Source organism: Taeniopygia guttata, chromosome 13 (assembly GCF_048771995.1).
Source record: "Taeniopygia guttata chromosome 13, bTaeGut7.mat, whole genome shotgun sequence".
Taxonomy (NCBI): Eukaryota; Metazoa; Chordata; class Aves; order Passeriformes; family Estrildidae; genus Taeniopygia; species Taeniopygia guttata.
Window position 1 is genome coordinate 2,858,018 of NC_133038.1, and position 23,945 is coordinate 2,881,962.

The 23,945-nt window shown below is 38.4% G+C and overlaps 1 protein-coding gene across 2 annotated transcripts in view; it reads left to right on the forward strand.

The window, feature by feature from the left end:
- Nucleotides 1-23,945, forward strand: part of SPOCK1 (SPARC (osteonectin), cwcv and kazal like domains proteoglycan 1) — a 267,252-nt gene that overhangs the window by 155,039 nt on the left and 88,268 nt on the right. For both annotated transcript variants that reach the window (XM_002187170.7, XM_012575814.5), the window contains one exon: nt 23,811-23,943. In XM_002187170.7, the coding sequence (XP_002187206.5) occupies nt 23,811-23,943 (133 nt within the window). The remainder of the gene's footprint in view (nt 1-23,810; nt 23,944-23,945) is intronic.

Below are 23,945 nucleotides of genomic sequence, written 5' to 3' on the forward strand. Positions count from 1 at the left end.
TGATATGTGACAGTGGCCCATATAACCCCACAGTAGTTTTATTCTCCATGTACCCAGCTACCCTGGAATCAGAGGGTACACAGGTCAGGGAGGCAAGTAACCAGAGGAAATTGTTGATTTGAATCAGTGGAGTGACACCCCCTGAAGGTTTTCATCTTCAGTTCCACAGCATTCTGTTTTTTTCTGTGCCTGAGCTGAATACTGCTGTACATCTGACTCCAGTCGTATTAAATGCTGTGCTAATCAGGAGAAAACACATTAAAAGGGGTGGAGTTGCACCTATGTAAAACCAGCAAAAATCTGAATATATTAGGGTGGGCACATGTAGTAACAATTACCAAATAACACGGTGCTGTTGTGATTGTTTTGCACATCCATGGTGCTTTTGGGTGTGCTGAGGAGGATTTTCCATTTCATGCATCATTATCAACTTGCTGCAGTGGCTTTACACAGGATGTTGGCTCAGCAAAAAGTAATGGAGAGCAACACCTTTATTATTGCTGAGCCTCCCAGACAGAGCTGTGCTGGTTTGTGTCCCCCAGTGCCTGCCTGGCTGGAGAGCTGTGCTTTTCCAGGCACAGTGTGCTGCAAACTCTGAAATCACCAGTGCCAGCACAATGCCATTTCCATTTCATTTCCTTTCTGCTGGAATGCCTGCTTTTTAAACCACTGCAGGAGCTCAGTAGTAGTGTAAAAAATTGAGTTGCATGGAAATGTGTTATTTAAGCTACTCAGACCCTGCCCCAGGGCTAGTCTGGCCTCTCCTGTGCAGCATCTGCAACCTCCTCCTTCTCCTCCTCCCCTCCACAGTCACCTCGTGAGCAACCCTGGGTCTTGAATCATGGAATGGTTTGGGTTGCAAGGGACCTTAAAGATCATCTAATTCCAACCCTCTGCCCTTTGGATCTACTCATAAAATCAGTTGGTTCCCCAATTAACCCTGATGTGCTTGTAGATTTTTTTTTTTTCAGTCTCATGTTCCTTTTCATACTGATTCTGAAAACAATTGGTTTTCATTTGGTTATTATGTACAATTCAGGGAAAAGGGCATAGCCCAAAGGGAACTTTGCAAAATAGCATCATTTGGATTCTTGTTGGTATATTTATCCATGTTAATTGTTTGTGTTTTATTTATATGTATTTTCTTGGAGGAGCCTATCAGAAGCAGAAAGATGGAACAACCCAGACAATAACAGGGGAAAACCACTGGGTAGTTTATTCATTTTTTCCTCTTTCTCCATGGGCATTAACCAACTAATTTTTCTAATAAGCTGTTAGTACTTCAGAAGTTAAGGAAGAAGATGTCTGAGAGGTATTTCAGACAGATAATAGAGTTTTGTCAGCACATCCTCTAAGGCATTTACAGTACATTTAGAGAAAAGGCAAGACTGAGTTGTAATTGAAGAGTATGAAAAAGATAAATTTGGAGATACCTTCTTACATGCTTAATAGTCTTATGAAATCTTTTGGGTAGATTAAAACCCCTTTCAATTTGGACATCTATGAGGAAAAAGTCTTTATTAGTTCAGTTTTGCATGAAATGTAGTAGTTAATGTCTCTCAAAAGTTGCCTCATGCATTCTCAGTCCCATAATACTTTGAGCCATTTGTTTCTGCTGGTGCTGATAGTGCAGTGGATGGGAAGGAAAGATGTCACTCTTGGGCTCTTTTCAAAAGAACAGAATGAGAAGAGAGGATTGATGTGAAAATTATGGCCATATTAACATGTCCAGGGTTTACAGCTTTGTTCAGTCCATTTGACCAGACATGACCAATAAGTTCATCACTGCAATGTAAGTTACTCACAAAGATAATCACACATCTTCTCTGTTTCTCAGCTGTGTCTTAGAAATCCAGCTATTTACTCACTACTTCTCTAGGACTTTTAAGGATAATGATGCTGACAAAGGAGTCTACTACTGAGTTTCTCGCTTCTCTTTTTTTTTTTAAAGATCTGGACAAGTTCCCAGATAAAACATCTGTTCTTCTAAATTACACGTCAAAGCCTTGCTCTGACCAGCGTGGCAGTGTTGGCAACTACACTTACCCACAAGGAGCAGACAAATTTCCCTCTCTTTCTTTACAAATCCTGCAGCTGATACACCATTTCTGGTTAGGAAGTATCCTGTTCAAAACAAGTCAAGTAAAACATCCCCATATGTGAAAAAGAGCATTTCTGTTGCATTGCTGTGGTTTGCCAGTGAGTGCTTTAAATTGTATCCAAAAGGGAGAGGCAAAGCAATCACTGCCAGGACACCAGTGACCCACTGGCTTTGGAGAACTGCTGGGAGCATTACAGAAAAATCTCTGACCACAGCAAATGCACTTTTAGGGATTTACTGAAAAGTTGTGCACATAAGCAAGGATTTGAAACAGTGCTATTCCTCAATGTCTATGATTACCTCAACAATCACCTTTTAAAAGGTGCTAAAATAGGCTCTATAAACCCAGCCCTGTTGTTTTGCTGTTCTCTCTGACCTGTGGTGTTTTTTCTTGTTTGCCTCACTGCTAAATGCTAGCAAGGGGTTGGCACAACACCAAGGGCTCCCCTGGTGAGCACAGCTCCTGTGCTGGAAACCCGCTCCCACATTCCCAGTGCCCTGACTGATGTCATGGAGGGCTTGGTCCTAAGCCCCTTTAATTCTGCCTGATCTATGTGGTAATGTTTATCAAAGCCTGAGCAGGTGAGAAATCCATAGGAGAGCTGAACTTGGGTGATGATTAATTATCTTTGAATCACCTGATACCATCAGTTGGTTCCCCAGTTAACCTTGCTGTGTTCATAGCTCTTTCTATTCTCTTGTCCCTTTTAACACTGATTCAGAAAATAATTCTTGTTCATTTGTGTATTATGTAGAGGTCAGGGGAAAACAAGCATAGCCCAAAAGGTACTTTTCATGAATCACAGAATCACAGAATATGCTGAGTTGGAAGGGAGCATCGAGTCCAATTCCCAGCCCTGCACAGGACACCCCAACAGTCCCACCACGTGCCTGAGAGAATTGTCAAAATACTCCTTAACTCTGTCAGGTTTGATGCTGTGACCACTTCCCTGAGGAGCCTCTTCTAGTGCCCAAACTTCTCCTGATACCCAACCTAAGCCTCTTAAATATCTTAATTATTTTCTGCATCTCCAGTGGTCTTGGTGAATTCTGGGTTGAATTCACAGTTATTAGTTAATTTTTACTGCAGATTTGTTTATTAGCATCATATGAATTCTTTTGCTGATTAATTTTTTCAGAGTTAAGGGAAGAAAACTGCACAGTTTGGAGTCAAAAGAAAATATTTTGACCATTGTTTTATTATAAAAGAAAGCCATTTCAAATAGGTTGGATTTTTTCCCAAGTAACAATACAACAATATTTACACATACCTGCAAACTGATTTGAACTGTCTAAATCTGACTTTTCCTAGGGGGAAAAAAAAAAAAAAAAAGAGAAAAGCAATGTTTTTATGAAAAACTTTTTATCTGCCTCTAGTACTGAGTATTGATTAATCTACTGGCATAGATTTTTGCTTCAGAAGAAAGAGCATTAAAATATTTGATTAAACATACAATCACAAGACCAACTAGATTGCATTAAGTTTCTTTCTAACAAAGCTGTAGTACTGGGGAAATTGCCAGAATTTGGGCTTATTATTTGCTCTGATAGAATCTTGGAGAGTTACTTTAATCCTCAGAGAAAGAAAATTCTAGATACAGACGGGATTGAGTAAATGTTTGTTGTTTGGGGTATTTTTTTGTGAGTTAACTCCAGTGCATTACTGTGTAAATACTGTTATTCTTACTAATATCCAATCCCTCATGGTACATTGCACAGTTTAACTGTGCTCATGCTGTTTGTCCAGAAAGAGAAATGAGAAGCAGGAAAATCAAGGAGAGAGGGGCCTTTGAGGTCACAGCCAAGTGCAGTAGATACTGTGATGTGCAAGGGGTGTGCGAGTGATGTGTGCAAGTCCTTGGAGGGAACTTGAAAGCTTTTAAAAGTATTTCGCTCCAGATTGCCTGACAGCAAAGGCACCTCCACTACAGCACAAGAGCTTGGGATTTTGCAACAGGCGAATAACAGACACATGGAAATAAGGAATGTTTGTTTTTTTACAGAGTCCAAGTTGTCTTTTAATGAGACAGAGCACATGGTGTGATGTACCATCAATCTGTAAGTGCTCAAGGGGGCCACTGACTATTAAGAGAGAACAGCATAAGAGTCTGGCACTATCCTTTATTCCCCATTACAGTTATTTCTAAAATTTTGATTATGAAAATTATGATCTAAGCATGAACTCCCAAAGGTTAATAGCTTTTCCTCCAAGAGAGTCTCCATCAGTAACTGCCCGGGATTCAGTCCAAGGATGCTTGAATATTGGAACAGCACTCGCTGGTGTTAAAAGCAGATGTTACTCTACTGAGCAGGGTCATTTGTAAAGTGTAGGTCTCCCCCTCAAAGTGTTCCATTTCTCAGTTTCAGCTTTGCCTACATTAAATTGCTTTTAACTGAAGAGACCAAGTGGAGAGGCTGTGGAGGGACGGGCTTTCATCCCAGACCGTGATAGGAGCTCACTCAGTTCTGAGACTTGAGTGACCTCCTTGCTGCCAGGGGTTCCTGCACAAAACCCCTCCACAAAAACCCTTTCTGGAGGAAGCTGGCTATGGTCTGTCCTCTCAACAGATGAGAATTCATGTTCCCTTTAGACTGTTTTCTGGCTTTCCCAGGCTCTAGGTATGCTGTTGACTGTGGTGTATTTGAAAACTCATACGTAAAAGATCCCTGAACAATTCACAGACTTAGGAAAGATCCTTCCTTGACTGAGACCACCTGAATACTTCTGGGTACCTTTGCTATCATCAGAGCATTTTTATAATGAACAGAATGAGAAAATAATTTTTTTTTCTGCACTTTTATTAGCATTTATAAATAGTTTTTGCATTTAAAGATACTGAATGGGTTGAATACCTCCTTGTAATATTCCCTCTGTTAGTATTTCTAGTTGTATGCTTCTAGCAGTATATAAAAATGGACTAGAAGTGAATTCTTGGATAATTAAGTCTAATCCCTGTGCAAAAGTGTAAAATAAACTTTTTCATAAGCCTATCAAATTCTGTTTAAAAGATAATAAGGTTTTTTGCCTCCTGTACTTCATTTGGATGAATCCTGAACATCTAAACCTTTCTTGTTGGAAACCTGCTAATATCTGGCCTAAGTTTATTCAAATCCAGCTAAAACTTCTGGAGTTTTCCTAAATTGTTCCTCAGTATTTATTTTGAAATAATGACCTTCTATTGTTTTGCTAGATTTGGCAAATGTTCATAGTCTTTTCTAATAAATTCTCTTAAAAAGACATTCCTCTTGCCTGTTTCAGTTTGCCTTTGTAGCAGAGGGTTTGGCTGCTGAGATTAGTAAAGAAAGAAACACAATATTATCACTTTGTCTTCTTGCTGTTTAAATTCTTTTTAGATCTTTGATTTTGCAGTGACTCAGTAATCAAAAAATATGTTAAGAGCTTAATCTTTATGTTTTAAATTAATCCCCTCTTTTAAATGGCTGCTCTGTCCATGTTGGCCTTAAACCTCTGATGATTCTTCCATCAGCCCTGTTGGAATGTGTGCAGCTTGGAAGTCCTTATTCCAGCTGGGCTTTCACCTGAGCTTTGTGGAGAACAGCTCTGGCTTTGACACTTTGTGATCTCTAAATTAATATATATTGTAAATACATGTGCAGTTTGCTGCTTAAAGCACTCCTGCATAACATTCTGTATTTGTTTCATCCTTCATAGAAACACACACTAATTACTTTTCTCTGTAATGTAAAACAGTTTTTTATTAACATGATTTAAAAAAGGAGGCCAGGGGAGAGTTTGAAATAAATGCCATACCTAGTTTAGCATTAAATACAAACTATATATAAAATGCAGTATTTAGAGCTCTGAGCTCTGACTAATATGTAAGCTAATGTATAATGATGGCAAATGCATGTCTGAAGGTTAATGTGTAAATTTAAGTTTGTGCAGCAGATTCATGGGAAACACTAGCCAGCAGGAAAACTTAAATATATGAAAGGTAAAATAAGGGCAACATCATGTTTGTTCTTCAATGCTTTTTCTGTCTCAGTGGGTTCTTTTGGAGACTGCAGAATTGGTCATATATAAACGTCTTGGCATAGCTTTATCAGCTTGTTAAGAGCCACCATCCAAAGCTAAGTTAGCATCCAAAAGTTCCTGTTTGCCTCAGGATATCTGGAAGAAGTCAGAGTTAAAAGTTCAGCCACCTCCTCCATGGCATTTCTCTGGTCCTGACTTGGACTGTGAGCTGTTGATAGCATAAGGGATGCTGGCTTTTTGTTGTTTGTAAAGCTTCTTTTGCTCACTTTAAAGTGAGCAAGAAATGAAAACAGTAATTGGTATAAATGTCATCTCTTTGGCAAATGTCACGAGATTTGCCAACAAATGAATAGTGAACAAATGAATAAAATTGGAAGGGACTCACTGCCTCTGAATCCTTATTCTCTAAGAAGCTCTTAGGCTTTGCATATGGAATAGCCTCATAATTCTTGGATTTTCACTGCTTTTTCAATCAATCTTCATACACTGTCACCACTCTATTTAAAATACAAACAGGTTGTTATGAGGATGTGGGTCCAGGAGAGCAGTTCTGCAGCTCCCTGGATTCCTGTCAGCAGCAATACATTTCACCACTGGCCCCGGTGGTCAGATGGTGGAGTTTTGCTTGAGCTGTTGTCTGACTGCTTCTGGTACTACATTAATCCTCACATGACTCGGAATCTGCAATATTTTTGGGTTTTCCACAGCACAGTAAGTTAAGGATGTATTTCCCGATTCACCTTCTTTGTATTTTTTATTAAAATCTTAACCAGAGAATGGCTGGAAGTAAATTTTTGATAATATTTAACATGTGCCTGTATTTTATTTTTTATCCCTATCTTAAATCTGTTGAGTAATCCAGTCAGTCGTAAATTACTATTTAATGTTCACAAATGACCTCCAATGCACCAAAAATTATTCTGTGTTTATACAATAATCTGTTTACTGGAGATTCTAAATTTATTGCTGGTTTTTGCTGTAGAAGCCTCAGGACATAAATGTGTTCAGCGGAAGTCTTTTTAGTGCTAATAAAAGCCATGCTTTTGTAACATTGGGACTGATGTTTACAGTCAAGGAATTTTATTAAAGTTTTTCTTAAATTTCCAGCATCCTCTTATATTGAAAAAAAATGTTACACATGCAGCATTTAAAATCTTCCTTTTGGTAAATGGCATTATATATTCCAATTGCAGTCAACATTGCAAGCAATATACTTTATATGAAATTTGCAAATTAGGCCTTGAAATACTGCATTTCATTTGATGCTGGCCAGTTTGCTGCTTTTTCCAGCATTGTGTCTTCTGTGTGCTGCAGACTCAACACACACATCTTCTAAACCAGCTAAAAACTGATTTTTGTTGTTTGTAAAACAGTTCTTTATTTTACCTTTGCACTGCTGAGATTTGCCATTATTGCTTCTGAAGCCTTTTCCTGGCAGTGAAAGGCGCCAATAACTAAAAATTCATGGTTTGCTACAAATAACAACAGGCTGAAACTCTGATCAGCTGGGTCAGACTCTTCCACACCTCCTGCCTGGAGTATTCACAGCTCCTACCCACCTGTAGGGTCTGCTGGGCGGGAGCTTTGGCTCCTCCAAAGCTGAGAGTGGTTTCCAGCAGAGCTCTGCTAAATTTCACATCTCCTTCAACATCCTTCATTTCAGGCACAAAACTTCACTAGGAAAAATGATGAAACCATATCCAAGACTGCCCTAAGGAATTCATCAACAAGCTTTCATTTTTGAGTCGAAGTTTGCAAAAAACTTAGACTGTGAAGATATTTCCACAGAGGTTTGCCAGTTCCAAACTAGATTAACAACAAAGACGTGAATGTCAGCTAAAATATGAAATTGAAAAAGATAGTCTTTGGTGTTTGATCCCTTTCAGAGCCATGCAGTTCCATCTAATGGCACTCTTTTGAAAGAAATAGCACATGAAAACAATGAGAAAGAGCTTCTTGCCTCAATCATTTTTTTATTTAGTGCATGTTATGTTATCAAAATTAACTTTTAATCTGTTACTTCCTGCTTCTTTAATATTTCATTTTCTATCATTCTCTTTTTATTAACAAGTTTATGATTGCCTCCTTTGGGCTCGGCCAGAGCTCATCAAGAGTTTTACCTACAGATTTTCAATTTAGTCATTTTGTATCAGATTACCTCAACCACTGAACCACAGATGAGATTATTTATGGACATGAGCTACCAAAGTACATTCTGTTCAATGCTCTGTATGTAGGCAGTACTAAACATGATTAGAAATCAACCCCAAATATTTTGCTTTTTTAAATGTGTTTGCTCACTGTTCCTCTCCCAAATTACATATAGAAGGGTGATGCTGAGCCATTCACCTTTCAGGCACAGAGAGTAATACCTTAGCACTTTTGAAAGAATATTGCTTCTATCTCAAGGTTTAAAGCAGTCTTGTAATATATGATAATTTAAATCCCATAAGCATCTTCTACATCTTGAGAGGTGGGGCAGAAAAATCATGGGCAAAAGGAAAACGTTCCTGCTCATTGCAGGGGGTTGGACTCTATGATGTTTTACAGGTCCCTTTCAACTGAAAGTATTCTTTGATGTCTTTGATCTGTATATGCATTCTAAGGTGCTTAACCAGCTACAGCATAGAGCTGTCTAAAATAAATAAATAAATATTAAATATATCATGATAGATTCCATTACATTAATGGAGCATAATTACCATGAAACACTTTTACAGATTTGTGTTATTAAATCTTTGTGAAATAGCAGGGGCAGGAAGATTAACAAGTTTTCAAATTAGTTAAGAGAGAATTATCAAGCCTTCATTTTGTTATCACTTATTGCATTTATGTTCTCTGCTTTCACAATGAAATCCTAAAAGATTCATTACAAGTAAATACAGAATGTTCAGTAACTGCAATTAAAAAAAAAATCAAAATTTCTGGCACATTCCATGGAGTTACTTCCTACTCCAACTAATGGTAAAACAAACAAACAAACAAAAAAAGAAATCTTGCACTACAGTCACTGCAGTCAGTGTAAAATTGCCACCTCTATAAAATCAAATATTGCAATTAGATAAAGTACTTAAAACTGTGGGGATTGTATTGTTTCTTGGATTAGCTGTTAACTGTAGAATTATCTGTGTAGCTTTTGCTCTCAACTCCCTGTTGAGATTTTTTTGAACATTGGAACATTTTGAGAAAGTGGAAATAGAAATAAGCTCAAAATGAAAACAAGCTTTCAGCTTTAAGCATTGAGTAGATGTGTTCTGGAGTCTTCTGACAAAATGGTTTTCCTGTCAATTCAACAAAACATTTTCTAGCAATGTAAAGAATAGTTCTTGACAAGAAAGTCTCTCACCTCACAAATGTGAGTAGGATGACAAAGAGCCCTCGAATGTAGAATGTGAAAAAGAGAGGTTCAAGCCTTGTCACTCAGGTAGAATAGTCTTTTGGAACTTCTTTGAGTAGTTACTGACATCTCTTTTCTCTGAAAGTTTGGAGGTTTTATTCCTTTCCTTTGTTGTTAATTGAAGAAGGGATTTGATCTCTTCATTAATTATGCCAAATTAACCCAGCAGCCTGATGGTTATGGCACTCAGGATTGAGGATTGGCACTGAGTCTCTACTGCTGTTGTAAATAAAATCCACTCCCACGACTTCCTAGCACACCTTTGAGAAGTCAGTCAAATCAGAATGGTGCTGTCATCACCTCCCATCTTCATGAAATGACAAATTTATTTCATGCTAAGCTTGTGAAGAGAGTCAGTAGCATATAGAGAGCTCCAACTGACTCAAATATTCAATTATCATTAGCACTTAGAGAAAATAAAGCATTATCTTTCGTTATTATCTCTGGAGATAGAGTATGAATTGCTCCTGGAAAAGAGTTGAGAGTTATTTTTTGTCATCTTTTCATTATTTGGAAGTGATCCAGCATTGGTGCTTTCATATTTTACTCCTAAAATGATAGCTATTAAACACAGTGTATTATGATTTGTGAAAGATTAAATCCTTTGCCTGGGTCTTCACTGGTTTCTGATAAATGCCAACTGCTAAAAAAACATCCCTGTTCTCCTTTCTTTTCCATTTCCTGGGACAGTATCTTTAATAAGTAATAATATTGCTTAGTCAACTTTCCCAATAGCCTTCAATTTACCATTTTTTTTCTGTGCATATGAAGAGTAGGCAATTTCTACAATTATATCTCTGCATACTTTTCCAGTGAAAGCAGATGCTTCAGAGTGTTCTGAGGACTTGCTACTACACCTGCAGGATTCAGAAGGAGAAAAAGCTCACAAATCTTGTGAGCACTTAGTGATGTGATTGCTCTAATTACTGCAGTGTTTTGCTTACATTTTACTTTAACTCCAGCAGCAAAACTTGTCATGAAATAACTATTCTCTGGCAGTCACTGTGCTTTTCTCCTTTCTAGGTCTTCACTTTGAAAATAAATTATTTTGTCCCTTAGTGAGGGCTTATGTTATCTCACACATCTGAATGATCACTCTCCTGTACAATGTCATGAGGTTTTAAAATAAAGAACAATTTTGTACCTAAAGGCTCTTTTACAACCGTGTCAAATTTCAAAACTATGTTAATTTTCCTAAAAAGAAAAATACATCCAAGGGCTGAAACATGCTGTGCATTTCATTGAAATCTCAGTTATTTTCACTGTATTTTTATTTGTCCTTCGAACCTAAAGGATTGTGCAGCTGATTTTTTAAGGGGGTCATGGAAGGATGGTCACAACAATTTTGATTTGGATTAGGAGAGTTTTCTACTACAGCCACAGTTCTGACCCAGGCTGAATCAATAATCTGTACATTTTTCAAGTAGCAGCTCTACTAGAAAAGAATAGTTTTCTAGAGGTCTTGCTGAAGATATTTCAAGTATTGAAGTTATGTCACTTCTGCAAGTAAATCTTTACAAACTTTTTATTAACATTGTTCACATTCAGATTTAACATATTTTGTTCAGAATTAACATTCAGCCTGTCACCAATGCAGTTTGCAGCCTTATGACTTCAGATTCTCTTGCAATTTTGTCAATTTTTCTTGTTTTCCCTTTTTTCCCTCCTTTCACTGGCAAAAATTTTGAGCCTTTTAGTTTTTTATTTGTTTACTAATATTAAGAAACAATACAGTATGCTTCATTTTTTTATTGCAACTGTTACTGTCACCTTTATTATAATCATATCTAGGAAAGTGTTCTTTAATATGTATGGGGAGTGGGAACAGGGAATTTGCTTCACTGGTTTATCTGGCCTCTAGCTGTAATCACCATGCAATCCATCTTCTTTTATGAAACAAAACAAACCATTCTGATTAGTTGGTTGTTGCAGTCAGTGATCCTCAACTGTGGAAAACTAATTAACCTTAGTAATAAGACATAATGTGAGGTTTTTGTTCATTTGTTTAATGAGTTACAAATTCAGGTGAACAAAGCTGCCTAAAAACAGTTGAAAACATTAATGAAGACCCAAACCTGCTCCTCCTGCATCCAGTCCCTTGCCTTGCAGTTCAGCAGATAGAAATACAGGAAACCTACACATCCTCTGCTTCTTCTTTCCTCTTTATTTATAAATTCTGAATTTTTACCTTATTGGCATTTAGATAGATGGTTCATGTTGAACAAAAAGGACACTTTATAGTTTTGTTGCATAAATTATTCTGTCCATTATTCATTGCCCTATGTTGTAATGTGTGTGCCATTATGCTGGATGGCTTTAAATCTCTTTCAAGTCCTTTGACAGATTTTTGTAGTCTTAGCTACTCCAGTTTACCCAGAGCCCAGGACTGCCAAGCTGAATTATACCACGGTCATTCCTGCTTAGCACCTCATCCATAGTTAATTTCTTGATTTCTTCTATGTTTTATCTGTGCATAAATTTTTAATTTGCAACAACACTTTATCTTCGCTCCGCAGTCTGGGGGTTTTGCTAACTAGTTCCTTCATTAGTTCAGAAATTTTGCTTCATTTTGAACCAGCTGCCTGCCTGTTAACAGGTTCATAGTGCTTTTAGAAACTCCTATGGATGAAACACAATGAGAGTTTTTTCATTTCATAGGGAGTTTCACCCAGCCCTGTGCAGGCCAAAAATGTGAGTGCTGAAATGAAAACCCTGCCCAGGAGAGAACTGCTGTGACCTGGCACCTCAGGACCACCATCCAGATGAGATAAACTGCCTGCAGAGGCTTGTCAGGAGATACAAGCTGAAGTTTCAGTGCTGCTGATATTCAGTGTTTAGAGGGCCCTCTGCTAAATTCCAATAGGAAGTGAAAAAAATGAGGATCAGTAGAGCATGAATCTGAAGCACAGTTATCAATACAAAAAAACAGCCTTACAGCTGCTATCATGCAACCCTCAGAGGAAGATTTAACCAACCTCTGGCTTCCTTTAGATGGAAGGAAATGGGCTCATGAAGAAAGTATCTCAGAGCATGTAAATTAGTTTTCAGCTCTGGGAAGAAACAAACTCATATTTTATATTTTACCTTTGCAAATATGTACTGCCCTCACCAAAAGTATTATTTACTAATTAGCCCTAAATGTAAAAGTACATTTGTACCCTAAGTAGTGTACAGACTGAAAATAAGAGAAGAATAGCTTGTAAACAAATGAAATGAGAGAATGATTGCTTAGATAATCTGAAAGAATTTTAGGAGGATATGGGACATAGCTAAATTAATGATTGCCTCTTGGGCATTGTAGAAAGGAGGATAATGTGCTCTGGATTGCAGCTGGGAAAGGGAGGATATGGTTAAAGAAAAAGTCCAGATAACAAATGTGACAGGGAAACAGCAGCTGAAAAAGAAAGATGATGTGAGAAGAAATACAGGATATTTGGTCTTGACATAGTGAGCTTCTAATGTGGACAAGATGTTCCTGAGAGGAAATGGCAATAATAGTGCAAAGAGATGGAAGGATAAGCCAGAGAGGACCTATAAAGTTTCTCAGACTTCCAAGGACTGAAGTGTAGAAGGGTAAGAAGACTAAATTATTACAGGTAAAGCACCAAAATGACATTGAGATACAATTTAAAGAGAATATAATACTTAATATGATACATCCTAGCAGAGAGGAAAAGAACAGGCAGGAGTAGATGAAGAAATAACTGCTGCTCCTGGGGGCCTCATTTTTGAGGTTGAATGAAGCAGAAGAAAGTTTCAGAAGTAGGAGGGAAAAAGCATGAGGAAAAGGAGATTGAGGGGGAGGACGTCAGGGTCAGGCTGAAAGTTTGGAATCAAAATATTTAAATACAGCAGTGAGTAAGGAAGGACACTGGAATTTTTTTACAAATTTTTAAAGTTTTCCTTAAAATAGATGACCAGATCTTGGGAAAATAGGACTAGAGGAGAAAGTCAGCTAAGCCAGTCAGGCAGAAGATAGACCAGAATCTGTAGGATTTGAGAAAACCAAAGTGTTTTTTGAAGAAATTCAACATTTGGGGGAAAATAATAGCATTAATTTCCAGTGATGAAGAATTAGTGCAGACCCTAGATTTCTACCACAGCAGCAGAGAAACTGTGGAAAGAATAAGAATGGAGTCCAAGGAGTAAATAGTGAGTAACTGAAGTGAAATTTGTGTGGTAAGAAGTGATGGAAAGCAAGGTGGCACATCTTAAGCCAACAGCACCCAAAATCGATTCCTGTGTAATAACTCAGCAGCAAAATTTTTAATTTTTTTTTTACAAAACATGTTGAAGTCCCAGATAATGTTGTACTTTCTATCTAAATATGCCACTGATTGAGTCTTGCACAGTAAAATCAACTCAACAACAGTCTCACACAGTAAAATCAGCTTTTGAGGAAGCAGCTATAAAATGCTGGAACTATCATAAGTATAAATGAGTAGCTACATTGCATTTTAACACCACCTAAACCTCCGTGGTAAAGGGGCCTCTGGAGCTGCCTGGTCAGAGAATATGGGAAGAAGGGATGGTTTGTAAGGCACGGGTGCTGGGCTTCATGGTTCAAGGTCACAGCAAGGTCAGACCTTAAACACTCAGTGAAATTCCTCATGAAATGTATATCTTGCAGTTTCTGAAAATATGTCAATTTAATTCATCTTCAAATTTTACCCAAAGGTGTGTTTCACTGTATGCCTCCCTACACTGGATCATGTGCATTCAGTTTGTATCATAAATTAACATGATTATGTAAATCCTGTCCATCACTTGGGCCCTTCCTGAAGCTGTAGTCACCTCTCATTAAGACACAGCCTGATGTAAGATGGGTTAATTCTTCTGATGGCCTCATTTGAGAAGCTGGGAATGGTATAGTTATTATGGGTTCCATCTCCAGCATCCAATAACCAGATAGACAGCACTGAATACGGGGAGAAATTCAGCAGAATGTTTAGACATTCATAGTACTGAGCTCTATAAATCAGCAGTGCTGAATAAGCAACGGGGGCATTAGCCTATTTAGATGCTAAAAAGGATGGGATTTTAAAATTACTCAGCTCCTTATAGTATTTATAACTGGTTTAGTTTGCATGCACTTCACTAACATTCATTTTATTCTGACATAGGAAACTGCATTCTGATTATTTCCCCTAACCTACCTTGAATAGTGGATTTTGACTACACTCTGGAGGTGGCTTTGGGATTGATTTTTGTTTTAATTGTCTGTTGTGTGACAAGCCAATTCTATTCAGAAATCACACATTAATTCTTAGGTAATCAATGCTAATTGTAAAAATCCTCAGCAGCTTAATCTGCTGTAGCTTTCTTGAGAATTTAATAAGCCTATCTCATAATAAAATGTGTCAGAAGGGGCAAATATTTTGCTAGCACAGCTTGTAACTGATTGTTTGAACCATGGCACCAAGTATTCAAGAACAGGAGTACTGTGCAGTCATTTTTAAACAGAAACATTTGATTTAGTGCCTTAAGGGCAAGAATTTTTACTGTATTTTAAAAATTCATTTACTTTCTCATCCCTACCAGCAAAATGTCAAATTTTTTTTCTGAAGATTGCATGTTATTTGCCTTAGGATAAGCAAAGCAACATAATGAAGCAGAACACAGCTGAGCTGTCTGAGGATGCTTTGGGGGGGCAGCATTGATTTTTCTCCCTTGCAGTTGCAACGTGACAATAAGATCTCTGAACTTTTTGCTTCAGGAAAAAAAAAAAAAAAAAAAAAAAAAAAAAAAAAAAAAACCCAAACTCTCACACTTTGGGCAGTGGGGCCTTTTGGAATGCAGAATTAAGAGTTGTGTTGCACATGACAGAATAAATAAGACTGGCTTATAAACTGAACTGAAGGACATAGAACTGAGCAAGACCCCAGGGTGGGTCTGTCACCTCTTTCAGGCCATTCATTTGTTCCATCAGTTCCATTCTGCCAAACTGCTGAATGTCTGGGGAGACAGCAGAGCTTTGATGGTGCTAAACTTCACAGACTTTTGCATTTGGCCAAGAGTGAGGGTGGTTTGAGAGCTGTTCTGTCCTCAGCTTCTGGGAGATTCATCGGTCAGGTTGGAGCTTTAAAATGTTATTAAATGCTGCCAAGAAATCTTTGAATTTTAGCCTTACTAAGTAACCTGCACCTGTGCTTGCACAGCTATGGTTGTGCAGGGTTCAACACTGGAACTAGAAATATGAGCTGGAGCAGGGAACTGTTGGGAAATAACTGTGCTGCCAGGTTTGGTGAAAACAATTTTGAACCTGTCTAATTGCATGAAACAGGGCACAGTGAAGGAGGATCAGCTTTCCTCCCTGAACAACCTGACAGCTCAGATTAATCTCACACACCATCAGCAGTTCAGCTTCCTTGGAGATCCTGGCAAGTTCTGCCAGTAGGAGGACGCAGACCTGATCAATGCATTATTTTAATATCAAGGTAATCAGATCCTGGGCAGAGAAAAGCTTCCTTTATTCTTTTAAAATGTATTCTTCTTTGGTAATGGAGGGAAAACCAATAAGCTGTCCTAGAAGGAAAGAAAGAGGGCCAGTACCAAACAAAAAGGTGCTGCACACTTCACCTTTATGTGCTTGGTGCCAAGTTCTTGCATCTCATCCAGCATGCGAAATCCAGGACTGGAGATTCCTGCAAACTGAGTGGTGAATAAGATTTCAGCTTTAATTACAAACTTCCTGCTATCTCCCCTCCTCCTTTGAAATTCAAGGCACTTCATTTTATTTTTACATGGTTTGGTGTCTGAGATTCCTTTTTATGTTAGCGGAAAAATACTGATGAAAAGAAAAATAATTCTCTTATAAAAATTCATGAGAACAGGCAGAGTGTAGAAGCTGTGTTATTTATTCAGGAGAGCACAATTACTTTTAAGAACACTGGGATTATATGTTTGTGTGGATTTTTTGGTTTGGTTTTTTGCTTTGTGTACTTTGCCTGTTTTCATACCTGTGCAGCTGTTGAGCATATGTATTAGGTCTAAAAGTTGAAAATAATTTAGAATTTAGATTTAAAAATGAATTGTCTATAAGCACAGCAATCTGCTAGCTAAGACTCTAAGTGGAACTTTCAAACACCATTTTTATGCATTGAGTGCTCAAAGGCAAAATCCATGTGCTTCTCTAATGGCCTTAATAAACAACCATATAATTTTTAGTCCAGGAGTAAGTAAAGCCAGAACTAACATCTGAGAAAGATACTTGTACTGAGACCCTGATACAGTGCAGAGTGAGCTGTCCTGGAAGTTTCAGAGTATCCCTATTTAAATTAGATATTACATCTGCTTAGACACAGACCTTGCTGCTTTCTGGGTAGCCTTGCTCAAGTGCTGGCATTTGGGTTCTCTGACTGGTGTTGCAGGATCTCAGAACTCACCTGCAGCAGCTGCATCAACTCAGTCAAACTCAACAGAGTTTTTCTGGCCTTCCCGGCCCTCAGAATCTGTGCCAGCCTTTCCAAGTCACTTCTTCCTTTAAAACATAGAGAAAATAAAAAAGTAACAAGATTCCTTCATCTTGCAGAACCCGTAACCCTGAGGACCCTGGGCCCCCAGGCCCTTTGTTTTCTTTCCAGAGCTGGTTGCCAGCTGGACCTAGTGGGATCCATGCAAGAATCTTCAGGGCATTTTCCCTGCAAGATGTCAGGGAGTCTTCTTGCAAAACATACACTATACAACATCTTTCAACCTTCCCTACATCCAGCTGACAGCTTCCTTCTGGAATGTTGTTTCCCCCATGCTTATTTCAAAACATCTTCTTACTGTTGGTAAGAAAGAGAGCCTTGACTCTTCCTCTTCCCTTGGAAATACATGTTTTTCATTTCTCTGGAATGACACCTGGTACACTTTCACTTCAGCACTTGAGATTTTCGCTTTAACTCTTCCCTAAATTTGTCATCTCTAACCCTGTCTTCTGAGTACCAGTTTCTTTCTGGGAACACTCCAGTGGCTACTGGTTCTCTCAGGACAGACTTAATTCCTAATACAATCTCATCAATGTCATTGTTTGAAAGAATAGCAAGTAAGTAGAGTATCCATTTACTGTGGGGACCAGTCTTGAATGAGTTTCATTGTCAGAAGGGTCCCCAGCCATCATCAAGCCCCATTAAAACCTTTGCACACCTACCAGTGAGCAGTGGCCTTTTTATTTCTTATGGCTCTTTTAAGCCAGATCATCTGGGGAGAAGATATGAAGGCAGCAAGAGAAAGTAAAACCATTTAGGTGAAGTTATTTCTTTGAATATTGAAATCAGGGAAAGGTGGTATTTAGTACAGTGGGATGATGCTGAAAAGCAAGGCTGCATGTTATTATTCTTTGTATCTGAAAATGTAAAACCCAAGTAGAGAAATTGCTGTAATCATATGTCTGTTCTCATTTTACAGTGTTTCTATTAAATAAAGAGCCTCTCTCAGATTCAATAGCATAGTACCTTTTTTCCCCGAGGTAATATGTTTAGACTATTTTCTTCACAAACCTTGACTGCTAGTGGCTCAAGGTATACACAGCTCATGTGAAAAATATGAAAGGTTCTAGAAATGAGGCCAAGCTCTTAACTCTAACAGAATACCAACATGATACAAAGAAAGAAGAAAACACTGCCATTTATAGTGGCAAATTTCAGGTTTGTCATTCTTTTCCTTGAGAACAAGAGAAACAACTTATGCAAAGGAAAGATAAAAACAGGCAGGCAGTGCTGGCTTTATCTTCAGTGTGATAAGCTTCCTTCAGGGGGACATGAACAAACTATGCATGAGGCATGGAGAAGGTACAGACAATACATTTTAAACTGTTCCCACTGTGAATTGTTCCAGCTTCAGAAAGCCATTCAAGTTTGCTGTCAGAGCTCCTTCCAGCTTCTGGTACCAGCTCTGGTACACTGAACTTTTCAATTTTGTTTAAACAGAGCTTAAAATAGAGCTTAGTTTTATTTGACTTAATAATTTTTGTTTGATTTAAAGTCCAGAAAGAAAGAAGGATGGATGAAGTTAATCCTAATCTTGAGGAATGTCTCTGTGGGAGCTATAATTGAAAACTCCAGTACATAACTCACAGACCCCCAAAGACAGATTTACCTGGAGAATCCTTGCAGTGGGTGGGCCCTGCTGTGGGTTCCTAACTGAAACCTGCCTTCCAGGGAGCCTGTAATCCCTGAGGATGGTGACATTACTTCATGGAAGAAGTCTCTGGAAGAGACTTTCCTGCAGTCAGCCCAGCTAGGAGTGGCAATGCCAATAAAAGTTCAGTAACACCGGTTTATCCTCACTATATAATTTGGGTTTGTCAAGTCAGTATTTTTTACATAAGTCCTGTTCTATTAAAAAAAAAAAAATCCCAAGCAGCTCAATCCTGTTCAGTAGGACCTGAAATAAGTAGTTGTATGATTTTAAGCCCAGAAGACACGATAGGTGTAAATAATTTACAACATGAATTGAACGAAATTCTGTGGTTGTGTAACATCTCTGAAACACCAAGTTAAAGAACAAGAAGAGACAGTACCAATCTCACTATTTGTTTACCTGATACTTTCTGTCAGAAGACATTGTGTAACTTATTTGTTGGGGTTCTTGAGAAACTTTCTGCTGTTATTTGTGGCAGACCTTTGAAAACTCACCTAACAAAAACTCCTTTGGGTAAAGTGTCTTTTTCTTGTCCAGTAAAATTACTGAATGAGTTCCAAAGTCCCAAGGAGAAACTTCTGTTTACTGTCTGCTTCATCCTAGAAGTTTATGAGGATTTTCAAAAAGCCTGCCAAAAGAACCTGATTTGTGATTGCATTAAGCCCATCAATACTTAATCTGCTAATTTACTATATGTGCATTTGGGAGTAGCTGCTTTTGAAGCCAACTAACATACTCTTAATTTTTTACATTTTCTTCTTAATGAAAAATCTGAACATGCGTCAAATATAAAATTAAATGTAAATAAACTGCAAATGTAAAGAAGCAAAACATGCTTATTTTTCTGCAAATACCTTTATTTTGACCCCTGGCTTTGCCAGAGGTTTTTAGTTATATACTTTTCTGTCCTGTCCCTGAAGAAATGTTATCAGAAAGGTACATAGATTCCCTAAGTAGCTCAGCCTATGTCATCCAGTCAAGGGCTGATCAGGAATTAACACTTTGTATTTGCATTTTCGGGTTTTGTTGCTGGGTTTTTGTTGCTGGGTTTGTTTTTGGGTTTTTTGTTTTGTTTTGTTTTGTTTATTTGGTTGGTGGGGTTTTTTTTGTTTGTTTGTTTTTAATCTGAGACAATTTAAGATGTTTTATTTGACAAACTTTTGCTGAATCAAAAGCACAGTTCAAACACTCCAGCAGTGCCCAGAACTGCTGCTCCCAGCCAGGCTGGACAGGGCCAGGTGGTTCCCATCCTTGGGGCTGCCAGCTGCACCCAGCTGGGGCTGAGCTTCTGGGACACAGCTGGAAGCCATAAAATCTTGAGTGGAGCCACTTTTCCTTCAGGTCCTTTTTGCAGGGCCAGGGCTTTGTGCTTGGAAGCTGTGTGCAGGTGTCTGTGGCTCTGGCTGCCCCGAGCTGTCCTGTACCCGCCTGGCATCTGCCTGGTGGCATCTGCAGAGCCTCAGGCACTGTCCCTGCTCCTGTGCAAGCCAAGCAGATGGCAGCTCCCTGGATTGTCACAGTGTGTGGTGAGCAGTGTGTCTGTGTAAAGAGTAATGGACTTCAATCACTGTGCACTCTCCCTTTAAACCATTGACATTTCTTTATGTATTAAAATACCAAGAGGCTGAATGCTGTAAAACTTACAAACTCCATAATTCTTCTGCCTTTTGGTGCATTGGTTCACCAGTCTGCAAAGCAAAAGAAGGCAGGGTTTGCCTATAAGTCATAATACTTGACCAAAACATTCATGTGTTCAGCTTCTGGAGTAGTGAAAATAGTCATAGATCCTTTCAATTCTGAGTCTTAAAGCAGGATTAAAGTTGGCTGTCAGGAAAAAAAAAGAGCCTAATTTGCTTTGGCCTGGCTTGCTCCTGACACATTCATTCTAAGCCAAGATAATTAGCATTGCAGAGCATTCCCAGAGTATGTGAATGTGCACTTCCATTGAGAGGGGATTTGCTGGCTGGCTGCTTATGGCAGCCAATGTTCTTGTCTAGGTTTTAATTTGTTTGTTTGTATGTTTGATGTGTTGTTAGGAGTTATAGGATTGAAAAGCTTCCAAAAGTCCTATCCAGCCTCTCGAAAATATGACTGCAGAAAAATACACGTTTGTTTTTGGAAAATAGATGTTCCTTTTACAAGATAGGTGCTCAGCTGTGGTTTTGGTGGGGAATCTGGGTGTCCAGTTAAAGCTTTCAGCTGTTGCTCACTTGGCCAAGCTGACAAAAATTACTTTTGACTTGCTTCAAATGCAGTGACACTTTGCACCATCGTTTTGGAAAAACATGCAGCTTGAGAAGAATATATTAATTTTTGAAAGCCAGACTGTTTCTTGCAATAGAAATGGCTGCTGTGCTACCAGTTCCATGCACCTGCAGGAATGAGGGAGCTGTAGATTTCTTGCAGCATTCCCTGCCTCATTACACACATTATATGACGTGCTAGTAAAATTGTTTCATTTTTGTTTCAAATTAATGAAATGCTTTGAGATCTACTCCACTGTAAATTCTTGTTATTAAACATCACTCTTTCAGAGAATAAACTTCCTTTATTATAAAAAGAAGATCCTGAAGATGAATGTGGGGGTTAGGAAGAGTAAATGTTTCCTTCCTGGTCTGCAGGAAGAACACAGCAAATGGGGCTCAGGTGAAACCATTGTGGTCCCCAGTGTTGTGTTCCAGAGCTCAAGCCTAAGGCTGTGCATGTTCTTTATGCTCTCAGTAAAGTGATGGAAAGGGCCACCAGGCTCCATGAGCTGCTGGAATGGCTTGAAACAATCAAATTTAATTACTTTTTTCTTTCTTTTTTTAAGTGATGAAAGGAGAATGAAAAACATCATCAGCTTTAGAGGAGTTTTCTAACAGGACCTGGCTTTGCAGTATGAATCTTGAAGGGATCAAAGAAGGATTAAATAAATTAAGAGCAAGGGGTGTAAGGCTGTGCAGAGATGGACAAGCAGCCCTGTCCTGAGTGGACTTTTCTTTTGATGTTATAGTGTAGAATATTGATGTAGTGTGATCCACAAATGCTGTACAATGTGTTTATACTTGCCACTCAGATCCTGTGATTTTTTAGGCATCAGTCTAGCTAAGAACTGCAATATATTTAATTTTGATGAGGTGCTCGTTAGTTCGCTCTGCATCCTCCACGCTTCGTGGCTGATGGCTTTGATGATGATGGCACTAAATCACACTTCAAGTTTAGCATTTCTTGGCTGTTTTTCTATAACTAATTCTAAAATGTTCTTCTTAACAACTATCTGTATAGCAAAGGATCTATCTTTTGAAATCATGGAAGCTAAAGTCAGTGAAAAGTCTGCTTTGTGCTATGACCTTCTGCAGTCTCCAGAGGAAAAGCACAGTTCCTTTCGTATTTGTCTCCAGACTCTGCCCATCAGTATCTACAGTACAACATTCAAACGTATTTTTGACTCTGAGGTTGTGCATTCCAGAAGTGTGGGGCTGTAAGTAAAGTAAATGAGGAAGTTTTCCTGTCAAGCTGAAAAAAAAAAACAAAACCCAAAAGTCATACCTGTAATCCAAAGAGCTCAAGGAAATGAGATAATCATTACATTTTGATAACAAAGCATAGTTGGGGGCTGCAAAGAAACCAGTTAGTGTGGAAAACTTTATAAATAAACAATTTGTACAGCCTCAGCATAAGAGATCAGATCCACAGAGCTGCTTTAGGGGTTCAGAGCCGAGTGACCACCTATCCACAGCATTTAGCACCTGGTGCCTTTGTTGTATTGGTGCCTTTGGTGGCAGAATGCATCTGAAACAGAGTGCTGCTCTCTGCATTAAAGAGACTTCTTCAAAATAACAAGGGAATTTAGTCTTAAATACTTGGCTTCTATTTTCATAGTTTATTATATCATGATTGAATTCCTTTTGAGGACCCAATCTTCTTAATAGTACTATTCATATCTGGCAAAGGTTAGACTTGAGGGAAATTAGGACTGAGATGAAAGAATAGAATTTATATTATTTAGCAGCTGAATGTGTCATTACATCAGAGTTGGTATTGTGTAGCAAATTGCAAGCTGTAGTGAAATTGCTTTGAAAAATATCTGTATATATTTTTCTAAAACTGTGATAAAGTCATTCAGCAGCACATTGAAATGCATTTCTAGCTGAACTGTTATATCGTATCTTTTTATTCCTGTGGTACCAGAACAGATGGCAGTTATTTTTCTTACCAGTCTCCAGCAAAGCTGCTGCAATGCTTTGCCTTCCCTTGTAAATGCTTTCAGGTGAGAGACAAGTACACATGACCAAAATGAATCTGCATTGTAACACTGGACTGGGGTTTCTAAAGCAAATTTTCAATCAGCTTGCAACATTAGTCTGGTGGTAATTACTTAATGTCCTATCAGTCAAGTAGTTCATTATGACAGGAAAATGAGCCATTAGTCAGAATCAATGGCATGTTTTGCAATAAGTTTTTGGAGCAGATGTCTTTCTTCCTAGACATTTTTAATGCAATAATTGAGTATTCTATAACTTGAACACAACTGCAGTCATTCCCCAGGGACACAGATTGGTGGATTTAGAGATGCTCTCTGTGACTTCATGGCTTTCCTGGGGGGACTGTGATTGATCTGAGAACCTCAGCTTATCATTCAGCAGCTGGTGTGGCAAAAGGGCTCCTGCCCCTATAGTGACAAAAGTGTTTCGTGATTCTGTACATTGCTGTAAGCACAGTATAAATTGCAATGTTTTTTGAAGGATTTTGTTTTATAATCATTGCAACCTTAGCACTAGTTTGGCAGCTCTGAGAAAGCCTGGTGAAAATGTCTCTAAATACAACTTGGTGTAATGTTGCCTGCATCACCAGAAATGCTGTGTAGCTCAAGAAATGCTATATCCTGAAGTAAAATCATTTGTAGTTATAAATCTAAATTAAACCACCAAGTGTTGTAAATCTTGGGCTGCCTAACAATTTATGACTTTTTAGATTGCCTGCTGTAATATGCCATATTATAAAAGCATTGTTAGGAGCTGTATTTAATTTACTTGCTTTAAATTATGGTTTAGTAGACTTGGCAGCACTGGGTTAATGGTTGGACTCGATGATCTTAAAGATCTTCCAACTGAGGTTATTCTAAATTAATGCTGTACTGAAAATCCAGCTTTGTTCAAAGAAGCTCTAATTCTTTCTCAAAAACCGTGGTGTGTTTTATTTTACAGCCTTCGACAAAAGAAAGGCAACTTGGCCCAGAAGCACTGGGCTGGAGCAGCCAACGTGGCAAAGTGCAAACCCTGTCCCGTGTCCCATTCCAGCGCTGTCTGCGGCTCTGACGGACACACCTACAGCAGCCAGGT